At 52.3% G+C, this 18865-nt stretch overlaps 1 protein-coding gene across 3 annotated transcripts in view; it reads left to right on the top strand.

Annotated features, from left to right (window-relative positions):
* LOC309633920 (uncharacterized protein) overlaps positions 1 to 11836 on the top strand; it is a 33367-nt gene extending 21531 nt beyond the window's left edge. The window contains exons 3-8 of one of the 3 annotated variants that reach the window (XM_082403311.1): positions 4555 to 4704; positions 5229 to 5346; positions 6566 to 6694; positions 6869 to 7139; positions 7256 to 7450; positions 8565 to 11836. In XM_082403311.1, the coding sequence (XP_082259437.1) occupies positions 4555 to 4704; positions 5229 to 5346; positions 6566 to 6694; positions 6869 to 7139; positions 7256 to 7450; positions 8565 to 8899 (1198 nt within the window). In that variant the 3' untranslated portion in view covers positions 8900 to 11836. Of the gene's footprint in view, positions 1 to 2365; positions 4705 to 5228; positions 5347 to 6565; positions 6695 to 6868; positions 7140 to 7255; positions 7451 to 8564 lie in introns of all 3 variants that reach the window. The other 2 variants (XM_082403310.1, XM_082403309.1) reach the window with 2 other exon arrangements.
* Positions 11837 to 18865: the final 7029 nt, after the last annotated feature.

Here is an 18865-nt window from a genome sequence, read left to right as displayed (position 1 = left end):
CAAAATGGGATTATTCTCTAATACTGTATTATAACCTATTTCACTCAGAAATCAAACACATCACAAAGATATATCTGCACAGCACAGTCGTTCGTAACAGCGGCATAGCATTCTATGTATTTGTTGAAGATTCAGATTATCTCCAAGTTATTTTTGTATTAATGATGTTGTGATGGCATTTTCTATCATCTGTCAATCGATTGATCTGTATCTTGATGCATTTCATAATTTTCTAATGATCAGTTTCTAAGACTAGGATTGCAGAGTCAAAGAGTTTCACAGATTTAAAAACCTACCTTGTAATTTTTATTGGAATGATGTCTTGGCCTTTTCAGGATGCTATAACAGAATACCAGAGTCCGAGTGGCTTATAAACAACAGAAATTCATTTCTTACAGTTCTGGAGGCTAAGAAGTCCAAGATCAGTGGATTTGGTGCCTGGTGAGGACTCTCTTCCTGATTCATAGACACCTGTGTCCTCACGTGGTGGAAGGGGTGAGAGAGCTCTCTGGGGTCTCTCTTCTGTAGACACTAATCCCATTCGTGAGGATGGAGCCCTCATGACCTAATCACCTCCCAAAGACCCCACCTCCAAATACCATCACATTGGGGATTAGGCTTCAACCTTGAATTTGGGTGGGGATACAAACATTTAGCCCGTAGCAATATTATCAAACATTTAAATGTCTTTCCCAGATGGCAGGGATCCCAATTCTGTGGGCTCCAAATCTTCTCTGCATCAGACACTCTTACAGGTCTGATGTCATGAGTTCTCATGACTCCCCCAGAGGGGAAGGACGGTGATCCCATAACTCTGATTGCATCGGCCTAGGATGACAGGAAGCAGGACCTTGCTAGCTCAGAGCATCAGGAGACCTAGCACCTTGCAGGGCTCCATTCTTCCTGGTGTTTCAGGGAGACCCCAAGGGGTGTAGAATGTGCACCCACAGGTAAGTCCTGGTTGTCACTTTACTTTGAAAGGAAAATATAGAATTGATTTATTTGCAGATGACATGATCATCCATGTAGAAAAATCCAATGTAATCTACAAAAAAGCTGCTAAAACTAATTATTGAGATATAATTCACGCAAGTCCTGGCTGTCGTTTGACAATTCCTTCACCCTCCCTCACCTCCTATGCCATTGCCCTGTGAACAAACTTCACCACCGTGGCCACTGGCCACACAGAGACACTCCTCCCCGTGGACCTCCTGTGCGCTGTGTGATGACCTTGGAAGGGAAGGGGAGCTCATTCCTCCGGCTTTTGTTTGGTTAGGGGCATCCGCAGCAGCTCTGCTTGGGCACGCGAAGGGGCAGAGTTTAGTGACGTGAGGCGTCCTTCCGCACAGTTCTTTTTCTCCCCAGGGAGCAGTCACACTGTCAGGAGAGCTGTGTCCACGTGGCTGCTGAGCCACACTGCCACCCACGGCAGTCACATCCTGCCCACGCCCCGCTCTGCTCCTCAGGCCCTGGGCTCAGTCTGGCTCTTTTCCTCTCCCAGGGGCCCACTGCTCCTCCCCGACACTCTGCTCCCATGCTCCCCCAGGCTGTCACATGTCACACGTCCGAACCCACAGTGGGTGAGCTTCACACCTACGCCAGGATGCTGCTGCGTCCTCAGTGGGCGCAGTGGCAGCTGAGCAGAGGCGTGTTGCTGAACTTCGACGTGGCTGCCCCCAGCAGGAGGGGCCGTTCCCGTGATGCAGATGCAGAGATGGTGGTCCAGAGAGGACCGCACCTGCCCAAGTTCTCACCTCAAGTTATGGCGGAGCCAGAATTTGTGCCATTTCCCTCTGATGCCAAGTTCTGTGCTAGTTCTGCCGTGTCCTCCAGGACTGGCCATTTCCCGCCAGCTTCTGAAACCCACGAGGGGAGAGGCTCTGAGCCGGGAGGCGGGTAGGTGAAGGGATGTGAGAAGCGTGAATGGCATGGCGCTCTGCACAAGGGTAACTGGGCAGCTTCTCCCACCCACATCCCTGGACTCCAGTCCCACACACTCGGTCCCCAGGGCCACCCGTGGGAACCTTCTCTTCCTCAAATCCTACTACCAGACCCAGCTTTCTGCCCCTGGGGCTTCTGGGTTCGGGGGCCCTTCACCTGCCTGAGCCCTGGGTGGTGTTGGGATGGGGTTGGGCGGGAGGGAGGCTGGGTGTTGACAGGCAGCTGGGCTCACCGGGCTGTGGGCCTGGCCCCCTCCCCCCGCCCCTCCTCCCCATCCCAGCTGGCTCCGAAAGGGAAGCGGGGTGGGGGCAACTTCACAGGGAAACTTTTGTTCTTTGCCCAGAACAGACACAGGCTGGGGACCGAGCTTCCCCTTGGCTGCCACGGAGACCGGGGCCACTTGAGTTCATGTTTATTTTCACAGTGTGGATTCCATGGAGATAATCGGCCCTGACAGGGCAGCCCTGGAAGAGGGCTCGGGACTCTGTGGAGTGCCTACTATGCGCTAGGCCCAAGATAGGCAGGAGCCAATGAAATCCTAACCCCCAGAGATGAGATGCTGAATCACACTTGACTGAGGAGGAGGCCGCCAAGATGCAGAGAGGGGAAGCCACTTGCCTAAGGTCACACAGCAGGTTAGCAGAGAGCTGGAAGGGGAGGCCACATGCTCCCCTGGGCTCTTTCTACTTTATGCCTGAGCTACTGGCAGAGAAACTCAGCCGCCCTGGGGCTTCACGGAAGAGGCACTGCCAAGGGTTCCCCACAGGCCGGGATCCCTGAAGCAGGATGGATAAGAGTGTGGACGTCTCTTCCAAGGGGCCCCAATCCAAGCCGAGCCCTCGGGCAAGCGGTGTTCTCTGAGCCCTAGTCTCCTCCTCTGTGCAATGGGACTAATACCAGCATCCGTCTCGTCAGAGCCGTGCAGCCTGATGAGGAGTGAGAACTCAGTAATAACCATTGTGACTGTTATTGTGATATTATAACTGCTAGGCTTCCGTCTCACCCAGTCCTAAACCCTCAGGCTCACCGTGGGCCCAGGAGTCTCCTGCAAGATGTGGCAATGCTGTTCCCGAGCGGCAGCTTCTCCTGCCGAGGCCGTGAGGGGCGTGAGGGGGGGCTGACCTGTGTGTGGATCCCGGCTGCTTGTCATCCCTGGGAGCAGACCAGGGATTTCACAAGGAATCGCCCCCAGCCCCTCCCGGGCTGGGCCAGCACCCCTCGCCCTGCCGCATCCTCCTCGCGGGACCGCGGGACCATCCACCCCCTGGCCCAGGCCCTCCCCCAAATCCACCCTCGCCGTTATTTAATTTTTTTTCTGTATTTACTTTTCCCACCGCTTCATTTCATTCCCGAAATACACCTCAAAGCCCCAGATAGACCCAACTCACCAGGCCAGTCATGAGCCCGCCAGTAAGACCGGCATCCGACGTGTGAAGACCCGAGGAAACAGCCGAATCAAAACCCAAACATGGAACCAATAAAATCTTTAACCTGACGCTACAAACTTCCCACAGACTTCAGAGAAATACCTCGAGAAGTGCACGACCTTTTAGTTTCTCCCCAAGGCTACCACCTCCTCCAGCGGGGTCTTTCTAAAATACAGATTTGACCTTGTCACTTCCCGGCTTCAGAACCCTTCGATGGCTCCTCATTATTTATTATTCTTATTCGCTTGCATTTATCGAGGTCCTCTGCTCGCTGGGTCCTGTGCTGAATGCCTTTCATGCATTTGTTCCCATGGGGCAGGGACTGTTGCTGTCCTGGTCTCAGGGAAGAGGGAGCAGCGGTGCGGGGGGGACCGCAGGGTCACGAAGCTGGTGAGTGGCGGAGCTGGGGTGCAGACTCAGGTCAGCCTGCGTCCGGAGCCGGGGCCTCTCCAGCTCTCTGCGGCCCTGTTGGAGGCCTCAGCCCGCCCTTGACAAGCTCCCCAGCCCGGTGTCCGGCCGCTTTTCCCTCCGCCCTCTCTGGGTTGACCCTCCCGCTCATCACTCCTGTGGCTCAGTCTCAGTGTGGGAACCACACTCCCAGCACGGGCTCCAGACCTCAACCTTGGTCTTCTCCGCAGGGACCTCCTTGTCTCCAGTAACCGATCAGCTCCTGTGACTTGAACTCCGGAATCGCCAGCGGCTCTTCAACTGCCCCATTTTGAGATAACAGCCCTTCCTTGACCCTGAGGCTCCCGCTAGCTACCACCTTCTGTCTCTTTTTCCATCTCCTGCCAAGCTTCTAAAAGCCCAGTGTATGGCCCCCCCATATGCCCGCCTCCTCACCCCCACCCGCCCCTCAGGTCTTTGCACTCTGCTCCCAAGTCTCCCCCGAAATGGCTCCGGGTGAGGCCACCTCTGACCCCTGGGTCCTCTCGTCCACTTGTCCGGCTCTTAGTCTTCATCTTACCTCCTCCTTACCCTCTCTCTCCTCTGGTTCACCACCTTCTGGCTGCTTCTTCTCCAGCTACTTCTTGGCAACTCTTCCTTTGCTCCCTGTCCTGAATGTTGGTGCACCCACAGCTCTTCCTGCATGGACCACCCTCCCTGGGGGGGAACTCAGCCACTACGACCACAGGGGTGATGTCCAAACCTGCACGCCAGCTCTGGCTTCTCTCCTGACCCACAGAGCCAACCGCCTCCTGGTGTCCTGGTGTCTTCGCTGGGACACCCTTCTGGCCCCGCAGACTCAGCACGTCCGCATCGGAACACCTAACGAGACTTCCTCTTGGGCTGCCCATCTTGGGGACATCACCGTCAGCCGCCAACCAGGCGTGAGGTCGGAGCATCCTGTAGACTCCTCCCTCTTCTCCTCTGTTCTTCACTCCTCCTGCTCCGAGTGGGGCACCAGGTCCTATCACTTCTGCCTTCTGCACGTCCTCTGTTCCCCCTCGTCCTCCGCATCCCCCTGCCCACTGCCCTCGTTCAGGCCACCATATTCTCTTGCCTTCTGGCTGGTCTCCCGTCTCCAGCCCTGCTCCTCTAAACTCTTCTCCCTACTGTACAGAGAGCCACCTCTCTCAAAAGGCAAATTTGATCCAGTTATATCCCTTCAGTGGCTCCCCGTTGTTCTTGCAATAAAACCCACCTCAGTAAAACCCACCATGGCCCCCGCCAGCCTCTCTGTCCTACTTTCTCGTTGGGGCATCTTGGGTCAGCCCACTACCCTCTCTTGCCAGTCTCCCACGCTCAGTATCAACACGAACTGTGTGCAGATCCCCATCACTCGGGGCTTTGCTGCCTCCACGCTTTTATATGGGCTGTTCCTTCTGTCTTGAACACCCTTCCTCTCTGGTCCTCCAGGCAAACTACTGTTCCTTTTCAAGTCTTGGCTCAGATGCCACCTCCCTTTGACTCCCCTGGAAGTCTCAGGTGCCCCTTCTCCTATGGTCCTAGTGGAGCTTATACAGGCACCATGAAAGTGAGTATTTGTTATATTGTAAGAGTCTTGTTACCTCTGTCTGGCTCCCTCACCCCACCCCCACTGGATGGGGAGTTTCTTGAGGGTTGGGCTCAGGGAGAATTTAACTCTGGGCCTCTAGTGCTCAGCCCAGGGTCCAGCATGGAGAAGGAGCTCAACGAATATTTGTTGGATTGCCTCCAATTCAGAAAAGGAAAGAAAAGAAGAAAAAAGAAAAAAGGAAAGAAAAGAAAAAGAAAAAGTGGACTAGGAGTTTGGAAGATCACCTGGGTGGGGCTTGGAGGACCAATAGCCAAAGGCTAGTGAATTGAGGCTTCAAGCCCGAGCCAGACTTGGAAGGGGTCTCTTGGGCTGTGTAATCCAACATCCCCCCAACACACATCTCAGGGTGTGGCGAGTCCTGCAAACTCTGGGGCTAGAACTGGGCTTCCAGCTTCCTGGATGAGACCTGCCCCAGCTCTTGGAGCCAAACACATGTGGCTCTAAACTTCAGTCCATCTTCCCAGCTGTGTGACCTTGGGCAAGTCCCTTCACCTCCTCCAAACCCATCCCCCCTCTTGCAGCTCGACGGTAATCTCCACAGGGCTGCATGGATTCAATGAGGTGATCTCAGTAGGGCAGCTAGGCTAGTGCCGGCACCTAGTGGATGCTCAGGAAATGTTTTTTCATGTGGTCAGGCAGCCTTGGGGACCTCCCTGGTGACACCGCCACCCCCTATCCCCTGGGGAGACCTGGCCTGACAGAGGGTAACCATCAGTAATGTGCCAGGCACTGTGCTTGGTGCCCTACTGCATTATCCCATACCATCCTCTCCATTTACCAATGAGGAACCTCAGGTTCAGAGAGGTCAGGCTACTTGCCCAAGGTCACACAGCCAGTGAGTGACACCGGGATTTGAAATCAGGATGACTTCTTAATGGCTGGTCTGGTCTGTGTGTCCCTCCAGGCCAGGCTCCCCCAGACAGCTCCTGGTCCCGGACAGGCCCAGGTTCCCTTGAAGCTCTCCCAGCCAGGCAGGCTCTTCCCATTACCCCCGCCTCCCCTCTGCCCACCGCTAGATCTGTTTAAACTAGCTGAGCAGGGTGAGGTGGGGAGGCCGCGGAGAAGGTACAGAGATGTTTGTTTTCCTTGGGGGTTTATATCAACATTGGTCTTGACATTTCGCCTGTTATTATGTGTGGTTCTTTAGAGGGTGAAATAATATTTTCTTTTGCTTGAGAAAAGGACAAAGTTCAGACAGAGCTCTTGGCCCCAAATGGATTTTCCTCCTTCTCTGCTTTCCATGTGCCGTAGCTACTCCGAGTTCCTTGGAGCCATCACTGCGAGCAGACATCCTCCGTGGCCGCAGGTATCCTCAGCAAGCGGTGCATGCGCCCGGGTGCTGCAGACTCGCTCTGTGCTGTAAATACCGTCCGTTTGCTGGGGATGCAGTGTGTGGGCTGCGCCTGGTGTTGCCCCCATGTGCACACGTGTGTGCCACGGGCTCTGTCTGCATCCTCCAAATTTGTTCTCCTTTCCTTAGACGCACGTGGCGAGCTGCGTTGGTACACACCATGCTGTGTGCCGTCACCAACTTGGACATACCCCAGGGTTGGTGCACACAGGTGGCACTGATGGTGTACACTGCGGACTGTTGGTGACTCCCAGACATGACTGGGTGTCTGGAGATACAGACGTTCTCCTCGATCTGAGGAGAAAACCCCCGAGCTCCAGACGCAGCCTGGGCGCTGAGTTGTACGTGGGTGCCCTCAGGGGGTGGAGGCCTCTGTGTGCTCTGCATCTGTTCCCTTCAGGTAATGACGAGCCCAGCCACCGGATGGCCATAGCCCCGGATTAGCTTGCTAGGGCTGCTGTAAAACAGAACCACAAACTGGGGGGCTTAAAATATCCAAAATTTATTCTCTCACAGTTTCCGGAAGCCCAAGGTCTGAAATCACGGTATCTGCAGAGTTGGTTCCATCTACAGCCCTGGGAAGAATCTGTTCCAGCCTCTCTTCTGGCGTGTGGGGTGGTCATGATTCTTGGTGTTCCTTGGCTTGTAGCTGTATCACTCTGACCTCAGCCTCTGTCTCCACGTGGCCTTCTCCCCATGGGGGTCTCCTCGGTGTGTGTCTGAATGTCCCCCTCCTTTCTCTTATAAAGACACTAGTCATTGGATTTTGGTCCCACCCTAATTCAGTGTGACCTCATCTTAGCTTAACTAATTACACCTGCAAAGACCCTATTTCCAAATAAATTCACAGACTGAGATTCCAGTTGGACATGAATTGGTGCGGGGGCGGGGAACTATTCAACTTAGCACAGCCCCCGTTCCTTAAGCTCTTTTTGAGAAGAACTGAGTTAAACCCTATTATACATTATCTCATTTAATCCTCCTGCAACCTACAGAGATGGGTGTGGCCTTCCCCATTTTATAGTCGAGGCAGCTGAGGCTCGGAGGGGGAACTTCACTTGCCCAAGGATACACAGCCAGTCAGAAGGGGTCCAGGCTTCGGCCCCAGGTCTGCTGGGGACACGTTGCCCTGTGCAGCAGGGACAGTTCCATACACACCCTGAATCCTCAACTCAGGGTTTCTCAACCAAGCTCTACGGACATTTGGGACTGATTAATTCTTCATGTGAAGGGCTGTCCTTGCTCTGGAGGATTAAACATACTGGCTTCTACCCACTAGATGCCAGTAGCACCCTCCTTCCAGCTATGACCACCGAAAATGCCCCCGGACATTGCCAAACGTGCCCTGGGAGGGTGGCTAACATTGCCCTTGGTAGAGAACCCCTGCTCTAGACCCTGCATCCTCTGGTACGGATGTGGTCTGTGTCAGTGGACCGGGGCTTGCCTCTTAGGTCTGACAATGAGGTTCAGGGTCCTAGGTGGGAAGAATAATGAAGACAGTGCCTATGTCAGGGGCTCCTGCATGCGGTATCTTACTTGGTTTCCACCACAACCCCTGAAGAAGCCCCCCCTGGGAGGCTGGTGAAATCAGGGACGCTCAGTACTTTTAGTACCTTTGCCATTTTGCAAAAGGAAGTCCATGTCATCAGCTCTCCCAGGCTGCTCTCTGGGGCATTGGTGATACTTCCTAATATCCCAGTTGACTTAGAAGCTCAAGGCCATCAAGGCTCCAGGGGAGGATTATCTGTCCCCAAAACTGTTCCAAATGCTCTCTGACTGGTGGATTTCAATACTTGCTTCTTTGTTGACTTTTATCACCTTCAAGGGCAAGGTTCTCTCTGGGTGGATCCAGAAGGTAACATCCTATTTTTCAGAAGAGCAGCATCTTCTCTCCCCAGGATGAAGACCTATCAGCTTACGAGGTATTCTGTTCTAAATATGCCTGACCCAGCTGATGCATGCGGCGTCCTGGCTTTTCAGTCTAATGTGCTCAAAGAGGAGCAGTCAGACTTGGTCGGGGTCATTCCTTTCAACCAAGCACCAAGTATGCACCAGGCCCAGTTTCAGGTGTTGGAGATGGAACCCCATGGAGCCTGCAGTCTAGTTGGGCAGAGAGGAAAACACAAGTCAAACAAACAAACACAATCGTCAGGAGCATAAAAGATGCTGAGATGGGGGAACCAGGGGCTGGGAACGGGCCGCCAGGGAGGGACTCTGTCTTAATCTGGGCTCCCCAGAAAGCAGGGCCTGAGACAAGGCATCAGTGCAAGTACTTTATGGGGAGCGTGATCCCAGGGAGGATTGAGAGATGCAGAATGAATCGGGGAGGAGGGAGAGTCAGTGTGAGGGCCTGTCATCAAGCTGGCCTCTGCTATCTAGGGACAGTGTCTGCTCAACTCCATGGGACAAGTGGCAAGATGGGGGAAGGGATTGTCCACCACACCAGTCCCCCATTACTCAAAGGTTTACCCTATTTTCTGGTCACTGGTTCGCCCCACTGGGCATTATCTCTTCCTGAACGTTTGGGTTGCAAATGTGTGGGCTCCAAGTGGGTTTCCACCATGCAATGTGCAGGGAGAAACCCCAAGGCAGGAGGTGAGCTGAGGGTCGCCCAGCCTGAGTGAGGCATTGTCCTACCGCCCCTACGCATCCAAAGTGTTCAACGGTGTCCAGACAGCATCTCCGAGGAGGTGACATTTGGGCTGGGACCTGAGATAAGAATGAACCAGCCTTGTGCCTGACCCTCTGAGCCACCTGTGAGGAAACCTTCCAGAAAGAACGTGTGGTTGTGGCTTTTATGGGTTGCGTCTTGACCTTTGGGGAGACCTTGGGCCAAGCCTCGTAAGCCTAGCTGGTTTTCTAATGCCTACGCAGAACCAACTCTGGGTCCGGCAGAGTTAGCTCCAGTAAGGAGTGCCTCCTGGGAAGTTAGAAAAGATGTCTGGTGACATAAACCAGGAGTTGGAACCTTCGTGTTTGATGATAATTGTTGCTACTTTGGTTGCTCTGGAGCAGTTTTGCAGGGCTGTCCGATCGAATACATAAACTATATGCAATTGAAAATTTTCTAGGAGTCATATTAAAATAGAAACAGGTGAAATTAATTTCAATAAAATACTATTTAATCCAATATATCCAAAATGTTATTATTTCAACCTAGAGTCGATATAAAAATAAATGAGATAGTTTATATTATTTCATTCGTATATGTGTTCACAATCTGGTGTGTATTTTATATTAGCTGCATGTGTCATTGGTGCTGGCTGGATTTCAAGTGCTCAGTGGCTACATGGGGCTACGGGCTAGTGTCGGACAGCACAGCTCTAGAGGTTAGAAGTATAGTTTTTTGTGTGTATTCAGATGGTGTGTTTCCATTATCACAAACTGGAAGACTTTTAGTGGACAACTGGCCCATCGGCAATCACTGGCCCAGGAGTCAACAGCCGAGGTTAAGGTTAGGATAAAGATTAAACAAGATAATTCATGTAAAGTGTTTAGCAGAATGACTGGCGAGGAATATGTACCTGATAAACTTTAACCGAGATAAAGTTATTTACAAAAGTGAATTTGGGTTTGCTTTAAATGCACAGAAAGAGGAGGATTAAAACCTCCCAGTCCAATGTCACTGAGCAGAGATTTTTATCCCGGAGATATTTCAGACTGGGCTGCCCAGGGTCGTCCACTGGGAAACAGAGGGTGGATTCAAACTTGGGCCCGTCTGACTCCAGGTTGTGGACATTGCGCCATTTGCCCTGACGTCAGAGGCTGCAGGCAGACCACCCTCACTGGCCTGATGGGTCCCAGGACTCTCAAAGGAGCACTCAGAGCCCACCTCCTTGGTTCCTCCCCACCCCCATGCCTACCTGCTGGCTCTGCCCACCTGGCCCAGCCTCTGCTTTGCACCACTCACTCCTGCCCCTCTGGGTGGTCAGATCCCAACCCCTGCAGTGCCAGGAGCTGCTCTCCCTGTGCCTGTGCTGGGGGGGAGGGGGTGACAGCCCCTCTGCCCTGATGCACTGCCCGAGCTGCCCAAGCTGCCTGCACTCAGTGGCATTTCGGCAACCACTGTAAATTGTCACTCACCGCACAGCCCCATCCTCCACTGCACCCACGTGCTGCCCTCAGTGCATGAAGTTAAAGATCAACCTCCACCCCACCCAGCCCGGTCCTTCCACGACCTTCCCCATCTCTACACAGGGAATTCCTTCCTGCCTCTTACTGCGGCCAGAAACCTGACTCTTCTCTCTCACCGCCTCCCAATCCACTCCATCAGGACACCTCCTCACCTCTCCCTTCCACCCTGGGTCCCAACACTGCCTCACGCCCCTGGGCGGGTGCCCCGGGGATGCCCCTGAGTCTTACCCTCTAGTTGGGTCCTTCATATGCCATCATTCCCAGGAGAGCCATGGAGATGGCAGGGGATCATATGCCAATTCAACGAGGTCCTTCTGTGTGCCAGGCCCTCACTGGCTCCTAACATTGACCCTGGGATGCAGGTCCCACCATCGACCCATCCACACCTGGGCCCCTGAGAGCTGAACAACTTGCCGATGGCCCCCAGCAAGTGCCAAGTGGAGCTGGGTGTTGACCCCAGCTTCCTGGTGCCAACACCTGTAGTGCAGAAAGGTTGCAGGAGTGGGGGGGCTTTGGGCTGGTGTCTGCAGTTCGGGGGCTACCGCAGGATCTGCATGCCTCTGTGTCCCCAGAGCCACCTGCGGGCCACCTAGGATGCCGTGTAAACAGGAGGCTGGGTCGGGTGGAGGTACGTTCAGTTCGTCCAGGTTCCTGTAGATGCTTCCAGGGACTCAGCTTTGCAGAGGCTTCTCCCGTGCCCTACCAGCCCCTCCCTTGGGGTTCCATCTGCTTCTGAAACGTGGGGCTGCAGGAGCTCTGGGGAGCCCCACACTGTGGGCAGCCCTGTGAGTCTGGGGTCTGGATTTCCCCTCCCACCACATAGGGACACTGACCCCTCAGAGTGTGGGTGCTGTCACGAGGCAAGGGCATGGCCAGAGCTGTGGGGACACAGGGACAGCAGGGGTCACACGGTGGCCAGGGATGTAGGGCACAGTTAGCACGAGGCTCAGCCCTGAATGGTGGGAGTGGGTCTCACCTAGACAGAGTCAGGGACACAGAGGACTGTGGCGGAGACACAGCGGGGTGGACACGGCTCTGGGGGAGCCCGGCCCAGAGCTGTCCCTGGCCCCCACTCCCCTCCCCTCCTCAGGTCCCTCAGCCCTCCCCACGCACCCCACCCCTGCCCTGCCCGGTCCAGGCGCTGCTCATATTCTGCCGCTGCCACTGTCTGACGCGTCTTTGAAATCTTATCTCTCATCTTGTTCTCCGTTTCCTCCCTGTCCCGGCCTCATCTGTCTCCTGCCTCCCATCCACCCCCCACCTGCTTCCCATCTGTGGCCCCTCCCCCTCCCAGCCCGAGGGCCTCAGCCTCTGTCCTGTCCTGTCAGCCCGGCAGATTTCAGCGCTGTGGGTTAGGACCCTGCCCACTACCTCCTGTGTACCCTGAGCTCCATACCCCAAGCCCATTCGCTCGTCCTCCTTCCTTCTACTGGGGGTGCAGCTACAGTCCCCAGGCCAGCTGTGATCCAGCCCCCGGTCCCCTGAGGCTCCCCAGTCCACCCCTCCAGCTCCTGGGGCCCCTTGCTCCTCTGAGCTTTGCCTGGATCGCATGAGTCAGAGCGGCCTGGGGTTCTGCTTCACTTCAGTCTGTGACCTCCTCAAGGGCGGGGACAACTCCACCCTGCATCCTTTACAGATGAGGCTTGGTGAGCGGGTGTGCTGTCTCCGGTTCTTCACAAGTCTAGCTCTGTTCCGTCCTTCAGGACTCAGCTGCAATGTCACCTCTTCAGCGAGGCTGCCCTGACAACTCGATCTAACGTGGCTGCCTCCCCCGCCCCGGCCCACCCAACCTGCATCCCTGCACCCTGATTTCATTTCCTTTGGGAGTTCAGCTTCTGCTTTACAGAGGAAACAGATAGGAACCAAGGGCATCTAACAGTGGGCCAATCTGAGTGCCCACAGTGCCCTGGGGGCCCCAGCAGAGCCCTCCAGCTTCCTGCTCCCAACCAAAGCCAGGCTTCCCTGGCTCTGTCCCTGTCCCAGGGGTCCCAGCTACCTCTGAGAGTCTCCATCCTGTGGAATCAAACTCGGAGTGTAGACCCAGCCTGCCTGGATTCAAATCCCAGCCCCACGACCTAGCAGCTGAAGTTCCTTAGCTCTGGCCTGCATTTCTGCACCTGTAAGCTGCTGAGGAGGAGGATGGGGTGCCTATCTCAGGACTGTTGGACATAAGGATTAGACCCCCTTGCAGATGTCATGGGCCCACTGGCAGCAAAAATACAGGAGTAAATTGTGTACTTGAACATGAAGAGCCCCTTCACTGGTGATCAATGATAATCACAATTATCAATCATTTTGCGGTCACGATCCCGATGAGTGCTCTGCAAACCAAATCTCTCTGAGTCCTCTCAACACACTTGGAGGTGTGGACTCTTACTCCCAGCTTCCAGACGAACCAACCAGGACGCAAAGGGCAGAGACCCCCAGGTCACCCCTGAGTATGCAGGAGGTGGGAAATGCAGGCCAACAGTGGGAACTTGGGGGCTGTCAGATCCTGGGTCTGACCTGGCTCTGCCACTGGGTGACCTGGGGCAAGACACGCTCCCTCTCAGCCTTTGCTTGTCCATCTGTAAAATGGGGACAATAACACATCGAGAATTCAGTGACTTCTATGGGCTTACTCAGTGATCAATTAGTGAATGGCGTCTGACAATAGAACTCAGCTGGGGTTTGCCCCAGACCTGTTGACCCTGACCCTGAGCCTTCCCACTCCAAGGCCTGGCCTTCCAGGAACGCATGCGGCCCCTTCCTGCTCTGCCAGGGACCCCCCAGCCTTCTGAAACTACGTGTGCACGACCACACGTTCTGGGAGGTGAGTCTACAGTCCCATTTGGAAGCAATTGGGGCCCAAGTCTCTTGGGCCTGGAGTCCATGTTTAACTTATTTGAGGCATTTGTGTCTTCAAAGTCGAAACCTAAACGTGGAAGGGAGGGTAACGGGTGTTTTGCTGTTCATTCAGATTGTGCTCCTCTGAAGTGTATCGCTGGCCGACATCTCTATTGCTGCATGGCACAGGCCTGTCTGGGTGGGCTGTGAGCTCCCAGGCATGAACCTGCCACTGCCCTGAACATTCCATGGCTCCCACTGTCCACAGGGACCAGCCAGGTGCCTCAGCCAGAGGACAGCTGTGGAGCCCACAGACCCGGGCCCCTTCCTGTTTGTGGGACCTGGGGCTACTGCATAGCCACTCTGAGCCTCAGTTTCCTCCCCTGGAAAATGGAGAAAATGTTCTCTACCTTACAGGTTTGCCCAGAACTGAGTGATTTCCTGAGATGTGGGATTTTATGTGCTCAAGCCTGGAAAGTTCCAGGCAAACCAGAACAAGTTGGTCACTTACAGGGTTGTATGTGGATGGAAAAAGAAAACGCATGAAAAGTGCTAAGCATGGTGCTTGGAGAAAAGCAGCGATGGCAGGGGCCCTGTGTGCACTGCACTTCACAGTTTATACAGCCCTTTCTTTCTATTTCACAAGTCTCCCAATGATCCTGCTTATTCTCCTGACTTTAAAGGTGAGAAAACTGAGGCTGAGAAAATTGGCAGCGTATCTGGGGTCAGATGGGGTAGAGACAGGACCTGCTTAGGGTGAATGACTAAGTTCCATGGATAGAGTAACAGCCCTGCCCCCCCCCCACCCTATCTGGAGGGCTGCATGGCATGGGACAGTCATGTTCAATAGATAATGTTTTCCTGGGCAGTGGAGATGGGAGCCCAGGGTCTGCCAGCCATGGCCACAGCCACGAGGGAAGCCCTTTCCTCTACTCTCACTATCTTTCCTCAGGGAGGTGAGGATTGGAAGGATGGATAGAGTTGACTCAGAGTGGGAGGGAGCTGTGATTCTGGAAAAGAGTGAGACTCTCAGCTCTCCTGCTGACAGGCGCTGGTCCACAAACTCTCACTCATTCAAGTCCCCTCTGCTGCCACCGTACTCTGTGCCTTTGGGCAAGCTACTTTATCTCCTGGGCCTCGATTTCCTCACCTGTAAATGGGGAGTAATCACAGTACCTAATGAGCAGGATTTTTCTAAGGACTCAATGCCGTGATTTATAAAAGAGCTCTGGCAAGTGCCTAGCAAACATTAGCTAACAATAAGATTATAATGATTCAAAATAATACAATTCACGACATGTTTTCCTCTCCAGGATCCCACTGAGTCCTCACAACAGCACAGTTTTGAGGAGTAGCTGTGATTCTCCCCATTTTCCAGATGGGGAAACTGAGGCCTGGGTCAGGGGCAGAAGTTGCCCAAAGCTACACAGGAAGTTGGGGAGCGGGGCTGGGAAGCCAGGCTGAGTGGACCAGGCAAGCAGCAGAGCCCATCCCGTCTCCATGCCTGACAGCTTTTCAGCCTGTGGCCCTTCTGACCCTGCCTCCGAATGAACTTTGTTCTCCTGTCTCCAGGAGAGTCCACCAGCTCCATTCCCCGCCCTCTGCATTTTTTTTTTTTCCTTTTTGTTGTACTTCTCACTAGTGGAAGTCAACTTATTGTTTTTCTTGTTGTTATCCATTTCTCCCACAAGAATGTCAGTTCCAAGAGGGCAGGGTCTTTGTCTTTTATGTTCACTGCAAAATCCCAGTGCCTGGCACAAAGCAGGCCTTCAGTAAACAGCTATCGAATGAGTCGGTTATCTTCTAATTATTAGAAAAACAAATGAAGCTTGGAGTTCCGCAGCTCCACCTGTGATGCAGTGCCCTATTAAAGCCAGCAGATGGCAGCAGAGAACAAGTTACCTGATGGGTGGAGCCCAGGTGAAGGGCACAGGTTTGACCTTAGAGGAGAGCCTCTGTGTGTGTGTGTGTGTGTGCGCGCGCGCGCGTGTGTGTGCGTGTGTGTGTGTGTGTGTGTGTTTTGTATGTGCCTTCTCCAACTGGACAGAAGGAAGCTTTTTCCAATAACATAATAACAGCTATCACTGATTAACTACAAAAGCAGTTCGTGCCCGGTGCCACCTGCGCAAGATCTCGTTGAATTCTCATTATAGCCCTATTTTTAACCTCATTCTCAGACAAAGAGACTGAGGTGCAATAATATGCCCCAGGTCACAGCCGGGGGTATCCAGGACCAGAAGACTAGGAGCCTTTCCTCAACCACTGGCATATAAGACCTCTGAGCTTCAGCTGCCCCTCAGCAGACTCAGTGGGCCACCCCACCAGGAGGAAATGGGTTCCCCATCACTAGAGGTGTGCAAGTTGTGCTGGATAAGCACCCAACAGAGAGGGTGTGGGGCACCAGATGCCCAAAGCCACTCCTGGCCGGGCAGGACCAGCGATATAATTTTCAGGGCCTGGTGCAAAATGAAAATGTAGAACCCTCTGCTCAAAGAGTAAGAATTTCAAGATAGTGAGAGCAGAGCATCAAGCCAAGCATGGCGCCCTTCTAAGTATGAGGTTCTGTGTCACTGCACAAGTTGCATGCCCAGGGAGCCAGGGGTCTGGGTAAGGCCTATGAGGGACATGTCTCAGGAGCCCCTGGGATGTCACCAGCCCAGCTCTGCAGGAGTCCAGGGAAAAGTCCTCCTTAGCATGTTTCTTCCCATAAGGCGGGACCCTACATCCCTGCACCTTTTATCCTCCTTCCCTGGCTGTGATTTATCTCCATGTGAAGGGCTGGGGCCTCAGAGGCACAAGTCCCGTTTGATGGGCCATGAATCTTTCCTGTCTGGATCCTCTGGCCACTCTCTGCGCGGCTGGGTGGACCCACTACTTCCTTTCTGCCAAGTGTGGATTAGGAAGCCATAAAACAAGGAACCCAAACTCCTGGCCAGGAGAGCACACACATGGGTTTCAGATGCGCTGGCCGGCTGGCAGGAGATGGATGGGGGCTGTGGGACTTGAGCCCCAGAGGGGGACCGCTTCCCTTGGAGGCCACCATTTCCAGTCCCCTTTCCCACGGGGAGGGGACTTCCTGGCCAAGCCTGGGGCCAGAGCTGGTCAGGGCCACTCCCAGAAAAGACCCTGGCTGAAGCCACAGCTAGAGGTGGTCCTGGTGGGGCAGGGAGTAAGGGAGGCCAGGCTGAGCTGAGCATGAGGGCCCTGGTAGAGCTCGAGTAGGAAGAGCTGAGCGCCACTATGTGCTGGGCACTTAATACATGTTGTTCTCATGTCTCGTGAGGTTGCTCTCCTCCGAATAGTGTGGATGAGGAACCCGAGGCTCCAAGAGGTGAGGCCACTTGCTAAGGTTACACAGCCAGGAAGTGATGGGGTTAGGATTTGAACCCAGGTAAATAGATAACAAAGCTCTATCCCAAAGAGAAAATTTAAAACCAGAATATTTGCAAAGCATGTTATTTATTACTTATTTCTTGAATGTTATCTGTTTAAAAAAATCAGTTAGGAAAGGCATGTGGAACAAAATTGAAAAGTTGTATAAGATAACTTTGAGGGTTATGCCTTCATCTCCCCTCCCCATTGTCCATAACACCCCCCCTTCCCCCCGCCCCCGCTTTCAATTCTTTTGAGTATTTACCTAGAAGTGGAATTGCTGGATCATACAGCAATTCTATTTTTCATTTTTTGAGGAACTGCCATAATATTTTCCACAGTGACTCTACCATTTTACATTCCTACCACAGTATATAAGGGTCCCAATTTCTCCACACCCTCGCCGACACTTGTTATTTATTTATTTTCCTAATAGCCATCTTAATGGTATGAAGAGGTATCTCATTGTAGTTTTGATTTGCATTTCCCTAATGATCAATGATGTTGAGCATCTTTTCATGTGCTTATTGGCCATTTATATGTTTTCTTTGGAGAAATTTCTATTTAACTCTTTTGCCCATTTTTGAATTGGCTTGTTTGTTTGTTGTTGTTGTTGACTTTTAGGAGTTCTCTGTATATCCTGGCTATTAATCCTTTATCAGATATTTGATTTACAAATATTTCCTCCCATGCTGTGGGTTGCCTTTTTACTCTCTTGATGGTGTCTTTTGATGCACACAAAAATTTAATTTTGATGGAGTTCAATTTGTCTATTCTTTTTCTTTTGTTGTCTGTGCCTTTGATGTCATAGTCAAAAAATCATTGCCAAATCCAATGTTGTGAAGCTTTTGTCCTATGTTTTCTTCTAAGAGTTTTATAGTTTTGGATTTTATGTTTAGGTCATGGATCTATTTTGAGTTAATTTTTATATATGGTGTTAGGTAAGTGTCTAACTTCATTCTTTTGCATGTGGGTATCCAATTTTTCCAGAACCATTTGTTGAAAAGACTGTCTCTTCTCCACTGACTAGTCTTGACATTCTTGTCAAAAATCACTTGCCCAGACATATATACACTACCAAATGTAAAATAGATAGCTAGTGGGAAGCAGCCGCATAGCACAGGGAGATCAGCTCGGTGCTTTGTGACCACCTAGAGGGGTGGGATAGGGAGGGTGGGAGGGAGGGAGATGCAAGAGGGAAGAGATATGGGAACATATGTATATGTATAATTGATTCACTTTGTTATAAAGCAGAAACTAACACATCATTGTAAAGCAATTATACTCCAATAAAGATGTTTAAAAAAAAAAAATCACTTGCCCATACATGTGAGGATTTATTTCTGGACTTTATATTCTATTAAACTTGTCTGTATTTATGCCAGTACCACACTGTTTTCATGCATGTAACTTTGTAGTAAGTTTTGAAATCAGGAAGTGTGAATCCAACTTTGTTCTTCTTTGTCAGAATTGTTTTGGTTATTTGGGGTCCCTTGAGGTTCCATGTGAATTTTAGGTGAGGTTTTTTTTAACTTTTGAAAAAAAAATCATTGAGATTTTGGCAGGGATTGCGTTAAGCATATAGATTGTCTTAGGTAGTATTAATATCTTAGAAATATTAATTCTTCCAACCCATGAACATGGGATGTCTTTCCATTTATTTGTCTTCTTTAATTTCTTTTCAGAAATGCATTGCAGTTTTCATTGTGCAAGTCTTTCACCTCCTTGGTTAAGTTAATTCCTAAGTATTTTATTCTTTTTATTTTTATTTTTTGGCTGCACCACGCAGCTTGT

This window comes from Balaenoptera borealis (genome assembly GCF_965194805.1).
Source record: "Balaenoptera borealis genome assembly, chromosome: 8".
Lineage (NCBI taxonomy): Eukaryota > Metazoa > Chordata > Mammalia > Artiodactyla > Balaenopteridae > Balaenoptera > Balaenoptera borealis.
Note: the sequence above shows the minus strand (reverse complement) of the source record. Positions and strands in the feature narration are given on the sequence as shown.